At 39.1% G+C, this 23809-nt stretch overlaps 1 protein-coding gene across 4 annotated transcripts in view; it reads left to right on the top strand.

The window, feature by feature from the left end:
* cdkal1 (CDK5 regulatory subunit associated protein 1-like 1) overlaps positions 1 to 23809 on the top strand; it is a 306706-nt gene that overhangs the window by 163549 nt on the left and 119348 nt on the right. For all 4 annotated transcript variants that reach the window (XM_088084047.1, XM_088084048.1, XM_042489706.2 and 1 more), the window contains exon 10: positions 449 to 594. In XM_088084047.1, the coding sequence (XP_087940173.1) occupies positions 449 to 594 (146 nt within the window). The remainder of the gene's footprint in view (positions 1 to 448; positions 595 to 23809) is intronic.

Below are 23809 nucleotides of genomic sequence, written 5' to 3'. Positions count from 1 at the left end.
CCTCTGGAAGTTTTACCAGTTTTATTCTTAATTTTTTAGCTTTATTATATTTAGTTTATTATGTTGTGTTTTGTTTCAGTGTAGTTAATTCTCTGTACTTTTACATGATGTAGATTGTTCATGGCAGAAAGTCTTTGGTACATCTGTATTTTTAGATTCACAATGAGACTGGCAATCACTGTCAAAAACTGGTTGAAACCTCCAAATTCGATTTGTGTAGAAAGAAACTTAAATTCAGTCGAGTGCTTTTGTCTTTATACCTAATCACCCACTTTGATCAAACAGGTGGGCAACAGAGGTTCAGGCTGGTGTATGCATCATGCAGACAAACACACATTTTACTGATTTCACTCCTATTTCCTAAAAAAATGTAACCCTTTATTTCTTTTTCTCAACATCCTATATGTCTTCTCTCTCTCACTCGTCTCTCTTCTCTATGTCTCATTAGGAAATGGCCAAGATATTGAATCATCCACGCGTCTACGCTTTCCTTCATGTTCCTGTGCAGTCGGCCTCAGACAGCGTCCTGATGGACATGAAGAGAGAGTATTGCATAGACGACTTCAAAAAAGTGGTGGACTTCCTTAAAGAGAGGTAAGACAGGATATGGAGTCCTAATGGTTCCATAATGCTGCAACATGTCCAACAGAAGTGATGCATGTTGTTCTTTTCTTACTTCTTATATTAATCTTAGCTTTGTGAATAACCTTTAAAAAGGACATATTAATAGGCTGTGTCAGAATTTGTGTGTGCATGCATGTGTATCTGTGTGAGTACATCTGTGAACTGTACTTTCATCTGTACTCACACACTCACACACTTGCATTCGTACCTTAAAATAAAACAGTTGCTGCTACATGTGTGCATCCAGCTCCCTGCCTGGATGTGTGTTGATCATAATGCACTGCTCTGAATAAGAGCATTGTGTCAGATGTGCATTGTATGTGTTGTGTTTGAGTGAATGCTTGTGTGTCCGAGTTGTCATGACAGCTCATAGGTGTCTATTTGGAGAACGTCTCTCTCTCTCTCTCTTATTGGTCTCCTTTACTCCCTCCCTTTGTCTAACTTTGAGACTCATATGGATTAAAGACTAAATATATCTGACTATTTAATTTGAGTTCTGCATGGATGCCTGTGGTTATGCAAACTTTATATTAGTGCTGGGGGATATGGCTAAAAATGTTATTACATTATTAAAAATTATGATATAATTATTGTGGTTAAAAAGTTCAATCATTATTTCTTTAAAATTAAAAGGCTGCTTTTTGCTCGTGAATGAAAGTTGACAAAACTAGAAGGTTAATTATAGTTTAAACTATTTTTTATTGTCAAAGCGTGACAAACATTTGCCAAACAGAGGAATATTTACAAATTAGATGCAAAATAGTTCAAATCAAAATAATGCCAATAAATAAAAAAAATAAATTGACAAATAAATCTCAATTCTGGTCAAGACCACGTCAGAATATTTCTTTAAAACACTTTTAAAAGTGTTTAAGCTGACAATGTAAACTAAAGAAATGGACAAAAACTACCTCACTGGAGTCAGTGCTTTCTGTGCATGCTTTACACTCACAGTATTAATTTCTGCCATTTCTCAGTCACAACAACAATAAAAGACGGACTTTGTTGGCATCTTGAAGAAACGTGGGGTCATTTTTAGCAGTTGAAAGTCTATCTGATGTGAACTATATTAACTTCATCAGTTAGACAAAATTACTGCCTTAGATAATGTACATGTCAACTGAGATATTAGAAAGTTGTTACTGTCAGGGAGTGAATAATTTCTACTAAATGCAGGCTTTTTACAATCTATGAAAAGAACCTGTGCTTTAGTTGCACAAAAATGGACATTTTTGAATGACAGCAGTTACATGTCCTTTTCCAAACCTCTCTTTGCTGCTGTCTTTCCCTCTTTCTCTCACTCCTCATTCATCGGCACAGAACAAGGTTACACATTTCAAACATGCAATTATTAGAAGTTAAAGAAAGCCCTGACTGCAGAACAGTTTGAATGTTTGAACATTGATTCCTGACACACTTAAGTTAAGCTATGTCCTTCCATAATACACACACTGACCCACACACAGAGCTAAACATGTGCAATCCCCCCTTAAACAGGCGCATAATGCTTGGATTTGACCTCTGACATAACACAAAAGATGGAAATGATGCAAACTTCATCTTTTATTCTATGAAAGATAATCTGTATGGAATTTGAGGATGATTAATTATGGTAGTGCATGTCAGGGGTGGTGAGCAAACAAAGAATTAATGCCACAATAATGTGCTTTAAAGGAATTCATATTGGGCCTGCCGTAAGTCTCGAGGTATTATTGTGTGGTTTAGAAGAAAGATGTTTACATATGCAACGGTATATAAAATATGAGCATGTTATTGCTGTGGCCAGATGATAACCTCTTATTTTTAAGTAAGTAAGCCTTTTTCCTGGAATTGAATGGTGCAGTGCATGTCTGAGATTAGTACAGTATAAGGTATTTGTGCTTCATTTGATTATATATGTCAGAGATTTGCAGGAACAGTGAGGGACTTGCTTTAGAAAAGAAGTCGTATTTTTTTTCCCCCATCAATATCTAGAAAATATCTGATCAGCTATCCAGCATGCAGTTTTCTCTTTTGCATTACACTGGTCTAATTTCCATGTATAAATCTTAGATATTAACCCTTTGAAACCTGGGAGGACATCTCTGTTCTTGTGCTGCTCTCAGACTCCTTTCACAAATTTTTAAACCCGAGTAAATTGGTGCGAACCAAAAAGGCCAAAGGCCAAAAGGCAATAAGCAACTTTGTAAGAAATGTTTCACAAATTGCAAGAAATTGGTAATTTTAGAAAATTGTTTTTTGTTTGTTTTTTTTTAACTAGGAAATTGTTACAGAATTGACATATATTCTGTAATTTTTTTAGCACTTATACTCTTATTATTTTACTTTTATTTTTTTACTTTATTTTTTTTTACCAGTTTTCAGGTAATTTCATTTTCTTGTACCTGTCACTCATTTTTGGGTAATTTCTTCTTTTCTTGCCTGCCTGCTCTTCTCATGCCTGCTTACCATGATTTTGAAAGAAATCAAGCTAATATGTAAGTTTCAAAAGGTTAATATCTATATGTTTAGATACATGTCTATTGATGTTGTAGAAAAAAGTAATTTTGTTAACATTGGGTTTGCTCTAAGCAGATGAGATCCCTAAACTGCAGCAATCAATAGATTTCATGTAACTACTTTAAGTAGGCCAACAGTCAAGCCATAAGCTTAAACATAAAATGTAAATCTGGATGAACAAGAATTTTATTTGGGTCACTGTACAGCTATCTAAATGTAAGGCTTTGTGACTACAGTGTATGGACAGTGTGTGTGGTATTTGTGCATCAGTCACTATGAGTCAGTATGTCTCTTCAGATCACTCTGACACACTTTGTGTCTGTCTCTCATGTCACCTCTGTCTCCAAACACTTCACCCATCCTTTTTCCCTCACCTTCTCCTTATTTTCCCTCTGGCACTGTGCAGAAACTCAGCCAATCTAAACATAAGCCGTTCCTTTGAAATCCAGCTCTGTCTTTGTTAGTCTACATTTTCTGTCAACGCTTCATTTGGATATTGGCTTAAAAGTGCCACTTATGCAATTGTTAAAAATCAGAATAATAACCTTGCTCAATTAATTGCTGTTATTATCTACCCCAGTTGTGATCTCATATTTGGATTAGCTACAGTGTTTCTCAAAAATAATACTCCCGTTTTCCAAAAACTCTACCCTTTTCATGAAAGTTCTTTGGGTTTTTTTGTTTGTTTGTTTGTTTTTATCTGGGTTATGTCTCTTCTGGCTCCTCCATCTATCAATTTATTTTGCCATATTAGAGTTTCAAGTTTTCAGTCAACTGCACTGCACCCCATTCAAGTCTGGTAGTAGCTAGCTGGTGGTGTGGATCATTCTGCTCCTAATAACACTGTCACGACCCAACGGTGTCATTGTGGAAACATTATGCCCACACTGCAGTTGCCTCCAAGCTCGCCCTGATGGGTAAGTGGCTCAGTTTTGAGCCATAAAAAAAACATTGCAGTGTCAGCGCCAGTGGGGCTAATATAGTAAACAATGCTGAAGAGATTTTGAAGTCAAAATGAAGTTTCTTACTCACCAGAGCGACCTGGGAGGAGACCAGAAGGTGGGCATAATGTTCCTGTAGCACCACGCTCTGCCACCAGGAGACTGTACCAGCCGACTGCCGAATGAGCATTCTTGCTCACTAGGTGACATTACCTGACCTGTGTGGTGTACAGTGCAGAGCTGCCATGTAACCAGTGGAGACTGAAGGCTGGGCAGTTTGCATGTTTCCTCATGTCAACATGGCCGTCCATCTGTCTGTCAGCAAAGCCAACAGAAAATAAAATAAAAGCCAAGACATTTACATCATAACTCTAAACATCTAAACATCACCTCTAAATGGATAGCACTTTGAAATGCAGCATTAAGCTCACTGAGTCAGTGGAGCGCTGGACGAAATGGAAAGGCCTCTTGTAGTTCATGCCTTTTTTTTCTGTAAAGTTTACCAGTGAGTGTTGAAGAGTGTTGAAAGGCAAATTAACCAAAACTGACATCCCCAATTTCAACTGTGGTCCAGCTTCTTTTTGGTAGATACTTAAATATATTGAAATTAATGTGGAGAAAATGAATGTGCTTGAAAATGTTACATATAGCATGCTTAAAAGTATTCTAATCAAAGTTTTCTTCTCGGATTTTATGTACATGGGTTTCTTGTTTTTCGTGGACTTCTGCTTTTAGTATGCAGACACTTGTTTTCCTCTCCCTCCATCTGTCATCTTTTTACTAGTCTGTTTTTCATTTTCAGGTCTTTGTCTTTTGGGTGTACGTGTGTGCTAGTGTGGGCGTCAGGTCCACAACGTGAAATTGGAATCATGCCTGTCTGTCTTCCTCTCAGCACTCAAGTATATCTTTTAGCACTGAAAGCTTCTGATTGGGCAAGGTGTGCAGTCATCTCTTCCACTAGAGTTGAAGGCTCCGCCATTCTTTTAAATCTTCCCTTTTAAGTTCTTCCTGAAGGGGCCTTGAGTTGAGGAGTGACACTGCCATGTTTGCTTACTGACTCAGATGCTTATCTGTGTGTGTGTGTGTGTGTGTGTGTGTGTGTGTGTGTGTGTGTGTGTGTGTGTGTGTGTGTGTGTGTACTCTGCATTGCTTTTTAGGCAATTGTTTAGCCTGAAGTAGAGGTCTTAATCCCGTCTCCAGTTGTTTTTTTAGTGTTCAACAGAAATTCAAACACAGTGACACTGATCTGGCTGAAACCTTAACACACTGTGGCAAACGGTCATGGGAGACACAAAAAGACCATAAACAGACACACACACACACACACACACACACACACACACACACACACACACACACTCGCCACACGCAGGGTATCACGTCATAAGATCATGTTTACATAAACTGTCTGGCTACCCTTTTGTCTGAGTCTGTGTGTATGTGTGTGCGTGGTTACTCAATTTCTGGCTTCTGTTACTTAAACACACACATTCAGACACACATGGGTGATGTCAACTGTGTGAAATCAATACCAGTGCCTATTCAGTTGTCTGACCCATTTGGCTGCAGCAGTAATAGCTGGGGTGCTGTTCAGGGTCTGGGAGAGAGGCCAGGGCTTCGGACAAGCCAAAAAACACCCCCACTGTGTGTTAAAGTGTCTGTGTGTGAGGAGAGAAAAAGAGTAAGAGCGTGCAAGTGTGTGTATGTGTAAAACATAAACAAACTGTCTTTTTTTGTCAAGGAAAGCCTTTTTAAAGTACCTCTTTCTAAGATAAGGGTCTTTCAGAAACTCTGAAGAGATGATAGAAAGAAATTGGGAGAAATAAGTAGCGAAAGACGAGGTATGTTCTGGAAAAAAAGTACAGATGTTTTTCTGTGTGCATGTCTGTTTTAGTGTTTTTGCCTTGAGGTGCAAGGTTGTAACAAGTTGGAAGGTGCATTGTTATAGTTTGCCACTTCTTCCACAGGTATTCTTTGATTGCTTTTAAGTAAGGCTTTCCAAAACAACCTTTTCAGTGGATTTGACAACTTGGAAGGATGATTGTGGTATTAACAGCAAGATATTACATCATTTTCCAGCTTTCCATTGATCAAAAGCAATGTAAATGACTGATTGTTTTTACGTTTATTCCCCCAGATCTCTTTATTGCATATTTGCACAGGTTTATGAACATACAGATCGAAATGGACATGCCTTTGAGTTATCCTTCATTAGGACTAGCACTATCAGCCCAACCAAGTAGTTCCCAAAGCCCCCATACAACCTACCCAGCCATACCTTAAATAAGAACAGCAAAAATAAACACACGGGAAACAAAAAGAAAAGGGCATAAAGGAAGGGGAAAAAGGAAAGGGGGGACCTCAGCTGTTCTCAGGGTCAGGCAGAACAGTCAAGTTACTTAGGCAATCCAAAAAGGGTCTCCTTGTTTTGTTAAGGGTTTTTGAAGGAGCCTTAAAGAGGGAGTCTTAAAGTTTGATAGACGGTAGAGTCTCTTTAATCCATCTATCATGGGTGGGTGAGTAAAACATCTGTCGGGCAAATAAAATTGTGAACGTCAGAATCCTTTGCAGTGGTATGGGAGCGTTTGCTTTGGGATGGGATGCCAAATATTGCTGTGAATGGATTAGGATTGATGATGTTGTTGAGCAGAGTTTCAGATATTTTTGTGTAATAGTTAGTAGCCTGAGATAGGACCATAACATATGCATGAAGTTAGCAGGTGAGTCTTCACAGCTATTACAGCCATCACTAACTTTGGGTACATCTTTGCTAAAAAGTGTTGGTATTGTGGATTTTACACACTTTATCTATAGCAAGCAGTGCCGTGCACAAATAAAAGGATGAGTGGACCGGATCAAGAATGTGATTCAATTTTTCTGCTGACAGCTCAGTACCTAGGTACATGATTTTTGTAAAAAAAAAATTAAGCACATTTTGTCCAGAGAGTTGTCTCTGTTGTTGAACCTCTGATTAAGGTTAAAGAAACTCAAAGCAAGTGCAGTTGCCGTCGATCCAGCACTTAGAATTACCATGACCTGAATGACTGAGAACCTTCAGCAAAACCTCTGATTAAAATTTCCCTCTGCTCTCCTCTACAGAGATAGTCTGCCTGTAACTTAAATTATTTTTAGCCACAGGCTACAACTTTTTAACTTTTGCTGTTTTTTTTTCTTGTTCTCTTTCAACCTCAATAGAAAAGAAGAAAAGAAGGCCACATACCATGACCTGTGTGTGTGTGTGTCATAAAGTGTTTTTACTGATTCACCCTACTTTTCACACTCAGGTGCACCCATGCAAACCGGAACAGCCCAAGGTGAAAGGGGAAGTGTGTGTGTGTGTGTGTGTGTGTGTGTGTGTGTGTGTGTGTGTGTGTGTGTGTGTGTGTGTGTGTGTGCGCGCGCGCACGCACGCACGCACGTGCTGCATGTGAAAGACAGAGAGAGAGCGAGAGAGAAAGCAAGAGAGAGAGAGACAGACTCACAGGTGACTGTCAGTAGATTCTCACAGTTAGTCCTTTGTTAAGCCATATAAAGTTCACCTCCAAGAATATGAGGGACGGGAACCTTGTGCAGGTATGTGTGAGGTCAGAGCTTATCTGACTGACACACACACAGCAGAAGACTAATGTATTTCTCTTAACAAACGGCTTAATGCCACCGACACCACAGAGGTCATGACGGTTCAAACGCCTCTGGCCTTTCTTATCAAAGAAAAACGGTACACACACATGAATGCAGACACACATCAGACCTCCCTCCTTGACATCCTTCATGGCTAAAGATCTTGAACTCCATTTTGAGCTCAAGACAACATTCATTGAGTCACTTTTGAAAGGTAGCTGATCTTGGTAGCCTTTTCTTTATTTTGTTTTCTGCAGGCAGTTATTTTGTGTTTTCTTTTCTGAGAAGTTTGAAAGCACTTGTCTTTGTGTTACTGTGCAAACAGACATCACCACTACTGAGTGAGTGAAGTTACCTGGTCATAAAAAAGGCTTAGTCACCCTGCAACTATTCCTGAAACTGGGGGAAATAAACAATTCAGAGGAAAAACAAACTGTTTCTTAAACTCTTAAACTTGCAGTTATTATTTATTTATTTTACTATTATTGTTATTGTGAGTCTAAAGAGAGACAAGGACAAAAGGTGGACTTCCTGGATATTCCTTTTTACTGAAGTGAAAATGGCTTCAAAATGTTTAATAACTCCATCAAATAAATAATAGCCATACACCATAAAAACAAATTTGTGAATATGTAGGCCTATGAGCAAATGAATAAATAAGTAGACTAAGTAGACCAGGAGTGTTGGGAGTCTGCAGCTCCTGCTGCTTCTCAGTCAGTGATCCCTGGGCAGTCTTTCTGAGAAAAATGTGGTATTATTGGTCACTAACAAGAATTATAAAGCAGGAAATTTTACCAGCACGAAAATCAAAGCCACAACTGTTCATCTAAACAACTGGAAAAGATCACAGTGTGAAAAATCAACACGGTCTTCTGTAGAACAATACTGCGACTATCTAAATCTATCTAAGTCAGACTAATTAAGTATATATTTGCAATCTCCCCAGAAACCAACCAAACAGCGCGCTCTGGGGAGAAAAGAGAAACAATAGTTAATTTTTCACACTGATGAACATACGACAGCTTATTCGAACAATTTGATTTGTCACACTTAAACATGTATAGAGTTTAAAGGTCTCTTGAAGGTTGAATGCCCAAATCACCTGCCACTGAAAGCTCATTCTCACTTATCAAATCTGAAGGCAAGCCAAGGCTTCCCTGACCCTTATTGAAGCATTTGTAGATGAGCTGGTGGAAGAAAAATCAATGCTGTGTTTCTGAAGATTGTGGTCATTATGAAAGACAGGGTGGGCAAGAAGGCTGGAGAACAATGAGAACACTGCTGCAACATATAGTGCTGTTGGTGTAATTGATTAAGTTCAACTCAGGGCAGATCCCATGTTTGAGCATTATTGACTCTATGAATTTACCAATTGTAGGTTTCAGAATATTAATCTGCCCGAGTCTATTTGTTTTTGTATTCTTCCATGCCGGGTTCAATAAATTCTATTTCTGTAATGTATAATGCCATTGTTCTCTGCTTTAATATTCAGCCTAATTCACACTGCAATTTTTTATGCTAAAGTGATCCATATAGGGAGAAGAAAAAAGGATTTTTAATATACTCTTTTTTATATATATGAAATACCCATTTTTACTGAGTTGTTTTAACTGAATTGTTTTCTGCAATGCATAATTGGAACAATCAGCAGAATAATTATTTCATTAAAACGGTTAATTTGTCCTACTCTGCCAACACAGACCATATTTTTTACACCCCTTTCTCTCTGCTTCTATCAATTAAAATCACATAATGAAGTACAGTCTTTATGCAGTGATGTATGGAGAAAATCCTGTTATGGTGGAATAAGGCTGTTACAGAGTGAGTGAACGTGGTCAGGGGATTTTCCACAGTTGTGTCGTAGTTTGCCATAATATCTGGGCTGATGTTCCCCAAACTACTCTCGAGGATTAAGCGTCTTTGATTCTCTGGGGCCAAAGATGAAACACTCGGAAAAGAATAGTAATGCATGTGTGGATTGGGGATTGGTTGTGCATATGTGCTGAGGAGTGGAATCAGACTGTATTAATGCTGAACTTCAGGGTTAGTTGGGTTGAGTATAGAGGAGGGGGGTGTAAGCCATCATGTTGGGATAGTTGATAGGGGAGGGTGGCCCTCAGACCTTCTGTTCTTTACCCTCAGGGTGATGGTGGTTTCCCTCGAGGTTATGTGTTCCTGACCTCTGAAAACCCTTTCGATCTCAGGCCGTAGAGGTTCTTCTCCCAAAGAGACGCACTCATTCACACGCAAGACAGAGCGCAACCAGAAACCAGAGACCAAAACTAGAGTGGCAAAGCAGAGCTTTATTACTGAAGTTTACATAATGTTGAGACATGTCCAGCTGCAACAGCTGTGGAGTTTTTGCAGTTATTGTCCCAAAGGAATGAGGATTTGTGCAGGTCAACAGGTGATTAATCTGTGTGAGCCCAGCAGCTGACCGACACATTGACCCTTGACCTCCAACGTGACCTATGGGGACCCAGCTCTCCCCATCCAATCTCCATGTCAGCATTTGGTCACCATCCTGCTCTGTTTTATTCCATCGTTTCATTGGTTTAAGCCATAAAGATATGAGAAATATTTTGATGGGCTTTCATGAGTTGTGTTGACCTCACCTATGGCATTAAATGAAATCACTATGACCTTTTGCATAACTCCACTTTTTCTCTAAGGGACCAGTATAATACAGCACTGCTCTCTCTTTTAAAATTTCAACCTGTTCACCCTTGTTATGCATGCAAAAGCAATCTTATATCTGCACCTGATCTCATTTAATGATCTACAATTACTTGACTGGTTTAGTTTTATATTGTCTTCATTGTTACCAAAACATGCCAGAGACAGAGCTATTACATTAATATTGTCTCTTTTAAAAATCAAGAATTCTATTCTAAAACTGTCAGTGCATACAGACAGATGGCGAGAGAGGCATTTCTCTGGGTGGTCTCTGGATTTTTCGGCACATTATTATTATGACTTTGAAGGCACTAGTTCTTATCTACAAAGTGAAGAGAAGATTTTATCACCTCACACATTTTTAATGTGCATCTGGCCAAAACACCTGGGTGATTCACAGAGCACATCTTAATACCGTATATTTACAAATGCTGGCCTCTTGACCCTGTTGTTTTTTAATGCACGTTAGCCTCAAAATGCCAAATGTTATTATTAGTGCTGTTGATGACATGATACAGCTGTTTCTCACATATGTAAGATTTGGAAAGAAGATTCAGAAGCTCAGACTAATGTGGCCTTGTTTTATACAGGGTCTGACTATACACCAAAACCATTTCAAGACAGCACTTTTCATTTTCATCTAAAGTGTGCATTCAGAATCACCTTTGTCTGCTACATTCCCACATAGAAACAGTTCTGCTATTAACTTGTCCTTTTGGATTCAGCTGGTGTTGGTTTTATTACACAGTCTTGTGGTTTAAGGTGGTGGACAGCCAAATGTCCCTTTTAAAGTAGCAAAATTGGACTTTATAAACAATATTAAAAATTCAGGAGAATACCCAATATTGTTATGAGAACAACCCAAGTCAGTTTTTGACTTATACAGATAATTATAAAGACTTGTAGACCTGATTCGATGATTTATAATTCACATTGTAAGAATCAAAGGTTATTATTTAGTTGTGTCCAGAAGAAGTAGACAGCTTTTAAATGAGAGACCGGGGCATGGTTCATCAATCCATTCCCAAGTCCACTTGAAAAGATGCTTCTGAGTACAGTTGATGTGTACTCATTTGAATATGGTTTGCATCATGTGAAGGGATGTAACGATGCTTTGCGAGGCAGGTAAAAATCACTTAAAAAAATGTGAGATTCAAATCGGTGAGATGAAAAATGAACCGTGATACTCTTTTGAACAGGAGTGAGCGTAATCTGCTTTTGACTTCGCTTGCTCGACGTGCCATGTGACTACATGTTCAATGGCCTACATCGTGTCCGAAGTTAGAGACAACTTGCCAATGTAAATAAGACGAAGCAAAGGCTCTGAGACAGTCGATATTGACATAGAAGATGCACCTGCCAGTTTCAAATCGGAAATGTGGCGGCATTTGAGCTTCCTTAAGTCAGAAAGTAATAAAGGCGAGAAGATAACAGAAAAGACAAAAACAGTCTGCAAATTTTGCAAGAGGGTGTTGAAGTACGCAAGAGCCGGCATCATACTAATGTGCTCCAGTCAGCCCCGCCTACACACCACACACTAGTCCTTAACAACAACTACACGGCAAAATCACACATTTGTAACCCTGCTCGCCCAAACAAGTGCAAGAGCCAAAGAGAGTGCCCAACTCATCACTCACGAGTGGGAAATGACCAACTTAGCTCTTCAAATTTGCACTCTCTACTTTTCTCTCGAGCAAAAGTATATCTTTCTACACTAGCCACCTCTGTCCTAAGTGAAAGGTTGTTTTTTTTTTCACAGCAGGGGACATTGTGAATGTCCAGAAATGCATTCATTGCATAGTTGCATTTATACCCTACCTCAGAAATGAAAAAGGATTCTTAAATTTGATATAGAAAAGAAGAAAAAAATTAGTATTTTGTATAATCATTCTTTGAAATATTTATTAGAATATTTTTCTGTCATAATTTTGCTGTAATCTCATTTTGTATTTTAAAAAACTGGTGAGAGAATCGTATCGTGAACCCAGTATCTGTATTGTGTTGTGAGTTGAGTGAATTGTTTCATCCCTGATCAGGTTTGAAAACCAACTATACCTAAACAGAGAAGAACAGAACAGAGAAGTGTGCTGCTATTTAACACAGGTAGCAGTCAGCGAGAAGGGCTGCAAAGGCTTTTACACAATTCCTCCAGTCTCCCTAGAACTTGTGTGTGTGCACAGCATTTGCCGTTGTTATCATCTGAAGTGCATGGGATGGGTGAAGAAGGCAGGCAAGAGGGTCATACTTGATATTCTCCTCAAAAAATAAAGGCTCCATTGTATGGGCTGGAAATCTTGTGATTGACATGCTTTTCTACATAGTAACAACAACGAAAACAAATGCCTCGTAGATAATGATACAAGTATACGCAGGTACGGAACAACATAACTAGTGTCAAAGCTAAGCATCTCTGCTGAATATGAAAACACCACACATACTCCATTTAGCATAGTTTTCATGTGTACAGCCTTTCAGTATTTTTGGTTGACAGCTACTTAAATTAAAAAAAAAAATGACGTATCCATGTAGCCTAATTGTAAGTTTCTTTAACTTAATTGGAATGAGTTTAAAAATGCACAGAACTGATTTATACAGAGAATTTATGTTTAAAAAGTAATAGAAAGATTTTTTTTCAATCTCTTATTCACAAAACAGTCATCAATTGATTGCTTAGGCTTCCCTAGTATTAAGGGCACCTTTACATGTTGAAATTGTGTTGTAATGTCCAAAATGTTGGCAGAGTGATTGTTGATATGTGGTGATGTTAAACTTTCTGTTTGTGTGCGTGCCTCAGTCACTCTGGAGTGTAGCAACTGTCTCTCCAAACAAACGGCTCCAAGACAGTTGCAACTGTGTACTGTGTCTGTGTGTGTGTGTTTTTTTTTGTGTGTGTGTGTGTGTGTGTGTGTGTGTGTGTGTGTGTGTGTGTGTGTGTGTGTGTGTGTGTATGGCTGTGTGTGGTTGTGTTTGTGTGTGTATACATGTGTTAGTCATCTCTATTAGTCACGAGGAGTGACAGGGTTATATCAAACTTCCCTGGGTTACAGCAGGACACATGCACTGGTAGCGTGACTACACCCTGCGTGTGTGTGCAGTGTGGAGCCAGTCTCTCGCTCTGTTTGTTGTTGAAGACATATCTTCATTAGTTTACACACATGCACTCACACACTTAAAGGTTTAAGGTATCAGTCAGGGCTAATGTTTCACTGGAATAGATGGTGGGAGGGGTGGCGGCTCCCCTGGAGGCGTTGGAAAAAAACAAAAGTCAAAAAGAAAAAAAAGCAGAAGAAAGACAAGTGAGGGGGGAAAAAGAGAGGGAAAGAGGAGAGGGCAAAAGAGGCGGGAAAATAGTGTGGCGAGCGAGACAGGTTTGCCGCGATAACCTGCCACACTGGTGGGACATGTCAACATTTCACCCCTCCTTTCTCCTCTCCTTTCCCTCCAGCTGATGATTCAGCACGTAAAGTAAATGAAGCGGGGTTTCAGTGTGTGTTTTGACTCTCAGTCTTTGATTTCAAACCCTTATTTAGCCACAGAGCTACAATGAGAACATAAAAACTGGTTTAGTCATCCCAGGCACAGAGAACATCTCACACACATAAACACGCACACTTGAGTGTCTTAAAGTCACTAGTCATCATGTTGTCTGTTGGTGTTTTTTGGCAGCATATACCCACTTTAACTTGCAATTGAAGGCTTTAAAATTAGGGAATTCCCCCAAAGACCACTAGATACTGGCTCAAGGAAAAACAGCTGAATTGCAGGCGTTCAGAAAACTCCCAACGTCTGTACAAAATAAACAATTTTAAAGTGTCAGTGGAAAAATTTTCAAATTTATTTTTAGATACATGATTTTGAAAAGAGAGTTACGGACAAATGTTTTACGTATTATCTCGTTTCTGACCACATCAGAAAATCAGAACTGTTTATAGTTGTTCCCAATGGCCACACTTAAAAGCAAAGTGGAAATCTTGCCATCGGCAATGCAATATTGTTTTAAAATGGGGTTGATGTATTTTCAAACTGTGCTCTCAGAAGACGTCCATAGTGTTTCACACATTTGTACATGTGAAAACCGACAGTCAGCCAGTGAGAGAAGCTCAAACCCTGGTCTCTCTCTCACCACTGCTCAGCTGACCAATCACCGAGAGAAATATCTGTGAATGTTGGATCATCTGTTGCAGACAGTTATGAAGATGGAGAAATGTCCAAAAGGACATCCTTGTCTTATGTACATAGTGTCAGGTCTTTTCCTGTCTCTTCTTGGAGGGTTCCTAACTTGTGGACATTTTTCGACGGTGTTCCTGTTCTTAGTGTTAGCCACTAACTGCTACAGCTGCCTTTTAAATCCTCTGCGCCAGGTCGTAAGCATGACGTGCTGTCAAAACATCACCCGTAATCCCATCCTGCCGGCTGTCCCTTCTACACAGATACCGTTTTGGCACTTTTACTACCTCCCTTGATGGCTCAAATGCGAGACTACTCTCCCCCATTCTGCGATTGTACCTTTTATTCAGAACAGCACAACGTCATAACGTGCCGTTTCAGCCTTAAACAGACAGTGACAAAGGGGCTATTGAGAGCCTGTGTGTCCATCCCACCACTGCTCCGCCTGATCTCCCTTGTGTTTGTCCAAATTTAGCTTTAGCAGCCAAGATGTATATCAGATGCAAAACCTCATCAGTGTTGTTTCGGAAACTTTAATAAATATGCAACATTGCCAAACAAGCCATATCCATGTTGTTTTGTGCACATGAAAAAGTTAAACTGACACAGCCTTTATGTGAAACAATGTACACAATGTACAAATCAACACAACCACAGAATGTGTGTATTACGCACACATCTCAACATTCATCTGGCCAGAAACAGCTGTGTGTGCCTCCCCACTGGCTGTGCTAATGTGTAGAGTTTAGTCTGTTACTGTCTGACAAAGAGCACATGTGTTGACAACCTGAAAATCAGTTATAGTCATTGTGCTAAACCTGGCAAGCGGCAATTTCACGTATACCATTTTTTGTTTGCTCATCAGAACAAAACTCGTGTTTATTATCCAAGCATTTAGTAACAAATTCATGCTGTCTGCAGGTCCTGATTATACTTGATTGTCTATTTGAGTATCCTCGGGAGCCAAATAAATGCTGGTAAATATTTAACAGCAACGACGCAGGTTACCAAACCCATCAGTTTGTTGGAGTGTCATGCTTATTCCACAATTCAAATATATTTGTCTAATTAGTCTCCCCCCTTCGCCTCTTTAATTTTGACAATAATTCTACATTAGGGCCCTTCCCACACACGATGCTGTATGGTGACACATAGTGCCTAATTTAAGGATTATTCCGGTGTGAATAATAAATATATAAGAACAAGATTTCCCTTCAGATAGATACTGTATGGGAATACCATTTATTAATTTGTCTGCTTATTTGTGCTGCATTTGATGTGTGTGTTTATGTGTAGAAGTGATTTAATCCAGGAAGGAGTGAAAGAGGGAGAGAGCCTTCCTGCCTACATACCTGGCTGTGTGTGTGTCAATAAGTCTAGCCTTGTGAATTGGCTCCGTTTAAACAACAGGAAACCAGCAGAGAACGAGTCATTAACTTCACAACAAGCTGAAACTGAGGTGTTTTTGTGTGTGTGTGTGTGTGTGTGTGTGTGTGTGTGTGTGTGTGTGTGTGTGTGTGTGTGTGTGTGTGTGTGTGTGTGAGAGAGAGAGAGAGAGAGAGAGAGAGAGAGAGTTAGTGTGTGTGTGTGTCTCTGTCTGTCTGTGCACTTCAGAAACAGCTTGTGGATAATGACTCTTGGCAGTTCCTAACACATCCTTGTCTTATTGACACTTCCTCTGGATTATACCATATTTCCTTCCCACAAACCACAACCACTCACACTCACACACACAGGATACATACAGCTTCACTATAATTACAGGAGTTAAGTTTTCCTTCATTAAGTAGTGTTAATTTATTATTAGACCTCTCAGACCACATTACCTATCCTTCCTGTCTTTAAAGAGAATAGAACACACACACTGAAATGCAGGGCCATGACTGCTCTGACGTGCATCTTCAAAACATGTCAGAGCAGCAGTGAAACTTTATGCCTCCCCGTGGTCACAAAGAGCAGGTGGTAAAACAGTCCAACCCACAAACACACCCTGCCAAAATAATTTAGAAAGAACAAGGTGTTTTCGTTTTCCTTTGAATTTCATAATCATACTCTTGACCCTGTTTAACTTAAAGTCAAAGCACTGTTAACATTGTTGCAAAATTGATATTATTCACTCAGGTTTCTTCTCACTATCAGCTTGTCTTTTCATGACAAATTTGAAGTTGGTTTGACATCACAGAAGTGGTCAGTCAATATTGTCCCTAACTAACTGACTGTAGTTTATCATTGTCATTTTTATCAATAGGCTGCTTTAAAGTTGGTTTGACTCATGAGCCTCAAGGTTATCTGTGCTCCTGAAGGACTGAGGTTATGTTTGAGTTATCACGGTTTCCTCACTTGTTACACATTTTCTGTATTTGCTTAATATATTTGTTTTTCTTTTTCCCTCAAACAAATCACATTTGTACACTCGTATGGGAAAGTACATCTGCTTGTTTCCCACCTATAAAATACGTCAAATACAAACTTAAACTGCATGAAATCAGATTTACCTGGAGACTCAGACAGTTGGTTCTCATAGCGTTCAGTAAGGTTGTTCTACCTCTGGTTTCAAAACTGCCATAAGACTTCTTCAGTCAGTGTCTTGTTTTGTTATTTGTTATAGGTCATAAATTAAATTTGGCTTCATCAAACATTCAGAAAAAAAACCCAATATCTAATATCTTACATCCAAAAGCAAGCAAAATTTTAATTTAGTTTTGATTAGAATTCTAGTAGTGAGTTAAGGAATTGGCAGCAAAACACACACACACACACACACACACACACACAGAGATTACGTGTAGAATGTTAACACCCGCATCTTCATAGGAATGGATGAGTGGGAATAAGACAGCATGATGGCACAGTGTGAGCAACCTCTCACAGTCATAATCAAAAGTCAAGTAACGAGGCATTAAAACTTTCCGTGCGCTTGCACCCTCCCAGTGCACACATGCAAGGTCAGCTGATACTTCTGTACATGTAAGAACACAGTCATGTTTCACTGTCTGACTCACCTCTCTGTCTCTGTCTTTTATATCATGTTTCTCTCGCTCAGTGTCTGAGTCACGCTGCTTTTCAAAGCTCATTTTCAACCCCACAGTTTCACTCACAGTTGTTGGACTATAATCTGTTTGTCTCGGGCAGCAAGCTTTTGTGTCTGTGTGTGTGTGTTTCTTAATTCCTGTACACTATTGTCAACAGGGAGGGAAATGTGCCGCCAAAATTCTAAGCTTGAAGTAATGTTTAGCAGTGTTAGCCATTAAACCCTGAGGCATGCCCTCCTACCTCGTGCCCTTAGGTTTTATAAGAAGTTTATCAGTTTTGTAACCCTGGGCAGTTAGACTGTTAGGGGACACTTTATCAATGTGCATTTTTGTGTGAAGCAAAAAAATATTTTCTAAGCTCAGCTATTTTCTGTTTGTGACAACAGTGTGACTTTATTTGTGTGTGCTCGAATGTACTCTCTCAAGGACTATTAACGACAGTTAAACGCATCAAGAAGGCGGAGTAGAGAATGCATAGGAATGGATATATTCATAATGGTTTTCCTACCATTATGTCTACCTTTTTTGATTAGTGAATGAAGAAGACGTGTAATATTTGTTTAGAAATTCTATGGTAGATTTGTTTATTTTATTATTGAAAGTACACAATGGAGAATATTCCTAACAAAACAAAACAAAAAAGAAACTATGAAAACACACACAAGTACTTATCCCTCTCTATCATCACTTATGAAAAAAACACAAATATAGCGAGGCTAAACAACAGTGAATCTTGGGCTGGCTTTTACTTTAGTTTGCTGGTGAGTGTGCTTACTAACAGTAATTAAACAATGTATACCTTTAAATTTACTAGAGATGGAAATCATCAGAAGAGCTATTATCACAATACTTAAGTCATGATACAATGTTTCAAACTTTTCATGATATGGTCAATATTGTGATAACATATTTTTGGATATATTCCCTTTTTTTTAACTGCAAAGTATTTCCCCAAAGGATCTCATCTCATTAGATGAGGTTTTTAGTCCATTCATCTCACTTTGATTATTTTTATTGTGGCAAAATGTATATACCAGACTAAATCAGCAATTGTTTTTGTTACTAAAGTAGGTTACCAAAATTTGAATTTGTATTTGCAATATTAATAGTTTCTATAATAATTAAAACAAAAAATGATCCATTCTATCCTTGTATCAATACAATATTCCCATGCAAAATATCATGATACTATGTTGTTGATTTCTTTTCGCCGTCGCTAAAATTTGAGATAAATGAAAATTTAAGATTTATCTTACTGATAATATAGTCTTAACAGTGTCAGGTTATATTGCCAGTTTTTAACAGATTGTCCTGCAGACTCTTTCATAGTCCTCTTGATGTGGCTCATTTTACTGGAGAAATGGCACATTAAAGGGCCACTAATTGATTTTGCTGCACAGGTTCTTCTTGTCTCTCAAGAAAAGCCCATATGAATCTGTCTGTGGGCTGGAGTGACTATGAGCTTAATGATTCATAAAATGATTAGCTAGTTAAAAATAATTAGTCAGTTAATTACCTGTCAAACAGAAAACAACCAACTTAAGCATATATCAAAAGTCTTCTCTACATAACATAGTGTTCTCATAGTGTTACCACTGCTCTCAGTATTTCTTGACTTTGATTTCATTTGAACCGTTTGGGTTCAACTGTGTATAACATTGAGATAGACTGTGTCTGCATAACTAATATTGCTTAGAACTGGTTTGTTAGCCTCCCTACCAGCTGGAGAAGCACCTTTAGTATGTGAGTCTAAAGCTTCCTCTATTGCAGGTAAGCTGACTGGTGAACACCTCTAAATTAAGAGCATTTTCAGTGTTTGTAATTCTTTTGCCAAACACTTACTTTAGTTGCGCTTTTAACTGCCATTAATCAATTTTGATAGAGCTGTAGTTCTTCCTCACTTTGAAAATGTCACTTTTAATTACTCATCTTGTAGCATTTTGGAATATCCACTAATATTTCCTGTTGTACAGAAAAGAAGATAGAGGTGTGCAGTTGCTTGATTCAGAAATTTAGGTCATTAAAAGTTTTTCTAGCTTGCTGTGGTTAATCAGCTTGATAGAGAGAGCATGAGAAATCCTGAAAGCGAACCCAGTGTTCATGTGATTTAGGTAAGGCTTGTATGTGCAGCGTTTATCCGGTGCTTTGATGTTATCCATATCTGTGCAGGTCAGCCCACACAGCGGGATGAAATGATGAATTACATACTGTGGGTATGTCAATGAAGGTTGGATTAAATTGAAATAAAGTGCGAAGGGACAGTCCATTTAACGCCTGGCTAGACAGTCGCGAGTGTCATGCCTTTGCACTGCAGCTCCTCTTAGGCATATATATATATTTATACATATATTTGTGTGTGTGTGTGTGTGTGTGTGTGAATGAATTTGTGGTGTCTGTGCAGTCTTATTACTCCTCCCTCAGACTAATGAAATGTGTATGTGTGTGTTCTCATTACCCTTCTCCAAGGCTAATGAAGTATGTGTGCGTCTGCATGTGTAAGTGTGTGTGTTAAATTGAACCACAGTTCTGCTCTGCTGTGTTCAGGCTGTTTCATTAAATGATAAAGTTTACTGATGACTCCAGTGGGATCATTATTTACTTGGCTCTCCATCCATTCCACAGCAGCCACCTCGATCTTTACAAATGACCTGCTAGACAGAAAGACAGAGGTTATTTTGCACTGCAGGTTTAGAGACAAATGACTCGGTATTCACTTAGTGGACTAACGGCATAGCCAACATGTTTACACACCCCATTTGGACTTTTATCCAATATCAGTTGTTTACCTTTTGGTAAGGAAAAGATAGACTTTGCCTGAATAAGCACACTTGTGAAAGGATAATGAAAGGGAAAGCTTCACCCACAGCCCAAACATGCACACCATATATTTTCGAAGGCCATTTATTCCAAATATTAAAAACAGAATTCCATCTATCCCCATTAGCGATAAATAATAGCAAATGCAAAATGATGATTAAGAGAAAGCAATGACAAAGAGCACAAGTCTGAGAAAGGGACTGCTCTTAAGTGAAAAATACTAACATGTTCAGTGCATTCAGTACAGCACTGCATACTTGCGTGTTCGTGCATGTGCAGGGTTTTCACCTGAGTAAAAAAAGAGCCCTTCCACACTCTCGTAAACATAGACTGAGAGAAAGCAGGGATTTAAGGGGAGAATGAGTGTGAGATGCAGGTTGAGAAAGTCTCTCTGACAGTTTGACAGCACTTCTCAGGCCAACTGAAGCCGTCACCTGTCTCTCTCTGCCTCTTAACCAATCATTTGTCTGTCACCTCTCTACTCTCATGCAGGCGACAGTCGGCTTTTTGCTTCTTTTGCATCCTTTAGTCGTTGAATCACTTCAGGGCATAATGCCAGAGTGCAGCAACCAACTTGCCTCTCATACTGCATATTGCATTATGCAGTGCCTTTTAGTCGTATCATGTGTCATCTATGCAAGCTGCGTTGGAAGCTGCAAACTCTTAACTCATTTAGAACATATGGGTTCATGCATATTAACCTTAGCTCCACATTGTACCACACTGTTGTCACTTAGTCATTCTACAGTCAGTGGTTAGAGCCATAAGAGCCATTGTTTGGCCGTATAGCGTTAATCTGTCCAAAATCCTCCTGTTATCTAGATAGTCACCTGGCTCCTCCTCAAACAGCTCTGACAGCCTCTTCCTTCATCCTTGATGGTGAAAGTGGTTGTGGAAAGTGAGTGATTACCAAGCAGACCTGTTTCTCTCTCTCTCTGTCCCTGTAAATTGAGCTGCTACATGACAGTGCCATTACCTCAAACTGCCACGGCTAAATCAAACACTTAAGCGTCTGAATGATTGCTCACTCTCCTCACAAGTGTCCCTATTCTTCACCCTTCCTTAGGGTTCCCTATGTCTACCCTTTAGGAAGAAATCATTTTCTGTTAGATATATGATACTGTGTGAATGAGATGTTTTCTGTTTAGTGAGTTTAGAAAAAAATGAAATACACAATGATATAGCAATCTCACAGCATCATGAAATGAAGAGACACAAAAGGAAAAACACGTAGACGAGAGTAGAGAAACCACACCTCTGAACAAACTAAAGAAGAAAGAAAAGCAACACAAATCAAGATGACAAAGAAGTAACCTGGATAACAAGTGGATATGACAACTGTTTATTGAACTCATGATGTTTCTATGTGCACATTCTTGAGGTTTTGATCACATCTACGAATGAAGTTTAGTCAGTAAATTGCTGCAAACAAAGCTATGGATGACCTTTTAAAACTGTGCTGCTGTTTGAATAGTGTGTTGGAGAGGAATTTCAGGAGGTACTTGAGTCAGGTTGATGGCAGATGCTTTTGTTATATGAATATTTCACAGATTACATGGGGTCGAGTTTATTTTTGCAGAACTGTTTTAACTGTTCTGTTCTATTCTGTTTTGTAAAGAAGGTTTCTGATTTTGAAAGCCAACTTCATTTTTAAAACATACTTAAAGTGTGATATAGTAGCAGGTGAAGGCCTCTAACTCACTGGTGGCATTTTGAAGAGAAGACTTTGTGTTGCTGCACAATCCATGGAGGGAATTGTTTCAGTCACTTGAAAAAGTTCCTTTTGTTCAACAATGTAAAACTGTCAAGTACAAGTTTCTAATTTTCATTTTAAATCAACTAGGGATAAATGATTATGTTGACTCCCTTTACACTTTACATTGAGATGTATTTTGGGTGATTGGATTGGATAGTAGTGACCATATTAAAGTAAAAGTGTAAGTGTACACATAAAGCATTGATGATGTATTCTGTTTTCTGCAGCCATATCATCTCCGGAGGTGGTCTGAGACGCATTGGTCTTGTTCAGACTGCCAGCTCAAATCAGTGTTTCGACATATCCAGACTGCAAATTGAATCCAAACCACAATTAGAGGTGGTTTGAAATGTGATTCTAATCGGATTACTACAGATGCATCTCAGTCCAGATGCTCTTGGCTCTGATTTCTGATTTCAGGGTGTCTTTAAAGGCCACACACAATGACAATGTCAAATCCAGAGTGATGGAAGTGCTGATCAGAATTCATGCTGTTGCTAGCAGAGCACAATGAAGGACAACGTGGAGAACAACCGTCTGTGGGCAAACGCCAAAATGAATTAGATTAAAATTGAGCAACGTGACAGCCCGATTGTTTGGAGGTTAAATGATGGGCCTCTATTTATCCTGCTTCTGCACTGAAAAGCCATGCCACCAGAGTTGCTGTGTGGTTACTGACCCCTCAACCCATGTAAAAAGGTTGGTGGTGTCTGGTTACACAAATCCACAAAAAAACATTGTAAACAAATTAAACACAAGTGCAAATACAATTGGAACTAGAATGCTAGGAGCCATTAGCAAGCTAAGCCAGCAGCAACAAAGAGTATGGATATTCAAGACACTGCTTTCAATTTGGTCTGAGGAAAGTATACAAGTGAGAAGAAGCAATTCATATAGCAACCATGTCATTTATGAGCGGTGACTAAACAGATGGTGGAACAGCTACAACCAGTCCTGGACAGAGCAGTCAGATCTCATTATGGACACTGGCGACTCATATTTATACAAGTTGTAAATGTAATGATATCTGGATAAAATCTTGATACGAGGTGTATACAGGGTGACTGAAACACGTGAATGCACTGTAGATAGGCGGTTTTAACATCACGGTCAAAAAGTTGTTTCAGCCTTTTGTAATATTTGGAGATGACTGTGAATGTTAGTTTTCAAGGGGACAGATGGCTCCGATGAGAACTTAACATCCGTGGCAAAACCCAAATGTGCATCCCTACCTAAGCATTGATTATGTCTGACTTGAGCATAATTTTCACACAATATGTTGCGGTTCTGTAATCTTCAAACTTCAGTCCTTGTAGAATTAGTTTTCACTCTCACCCCAGCTGCTGCTCTAAAGCCGTCAGATTACTTGTTAATGTGATTTTTATTCAGGAGTTGAGTTTGCTGGAGACGGCAGCTTTCCAAACTTTTTTTACATTTGACAACAGATCCCCCCACAGCACATCTCTTTCCCATCTTCATCTCTTCCTCCCTCTCCTCATCGCCACGTCTCCCTCTTCCTTCACTGTCCGACTCCTACGCTACAGCGGCCCCACTGTGCCACACATTATCATTTCAGAGAACACACACACAGCGCACTCACCGCAGCACAGATGGGTTGCATGGTCTCCTTCCGACAGATGAATAGGTAAATATTTACCTTCCCAGATTGTCTTTCT

The sequence above is a fragment of the Plectropomus leopardus genome, chromosome 11 (genome assembly GCF_026936395.1).
Source record: "Plectropomus leopardus strain MGB_pleo_1.0 chromosome 11, ASM2693639v1, whole genome shotgun sequence".
NCBI classification, from domain to species: domain Eukaryota; kingdom Metazoa; phylum Chordata; class Actinopteri; order Perciformes; family Serranidae; genus Plectropomus; species Plectropomus leopardus.
Note: the sequence above shows the minus strand (reverse complement) of the source record. Positions and strands in the feature narration are given on the sequence as shown.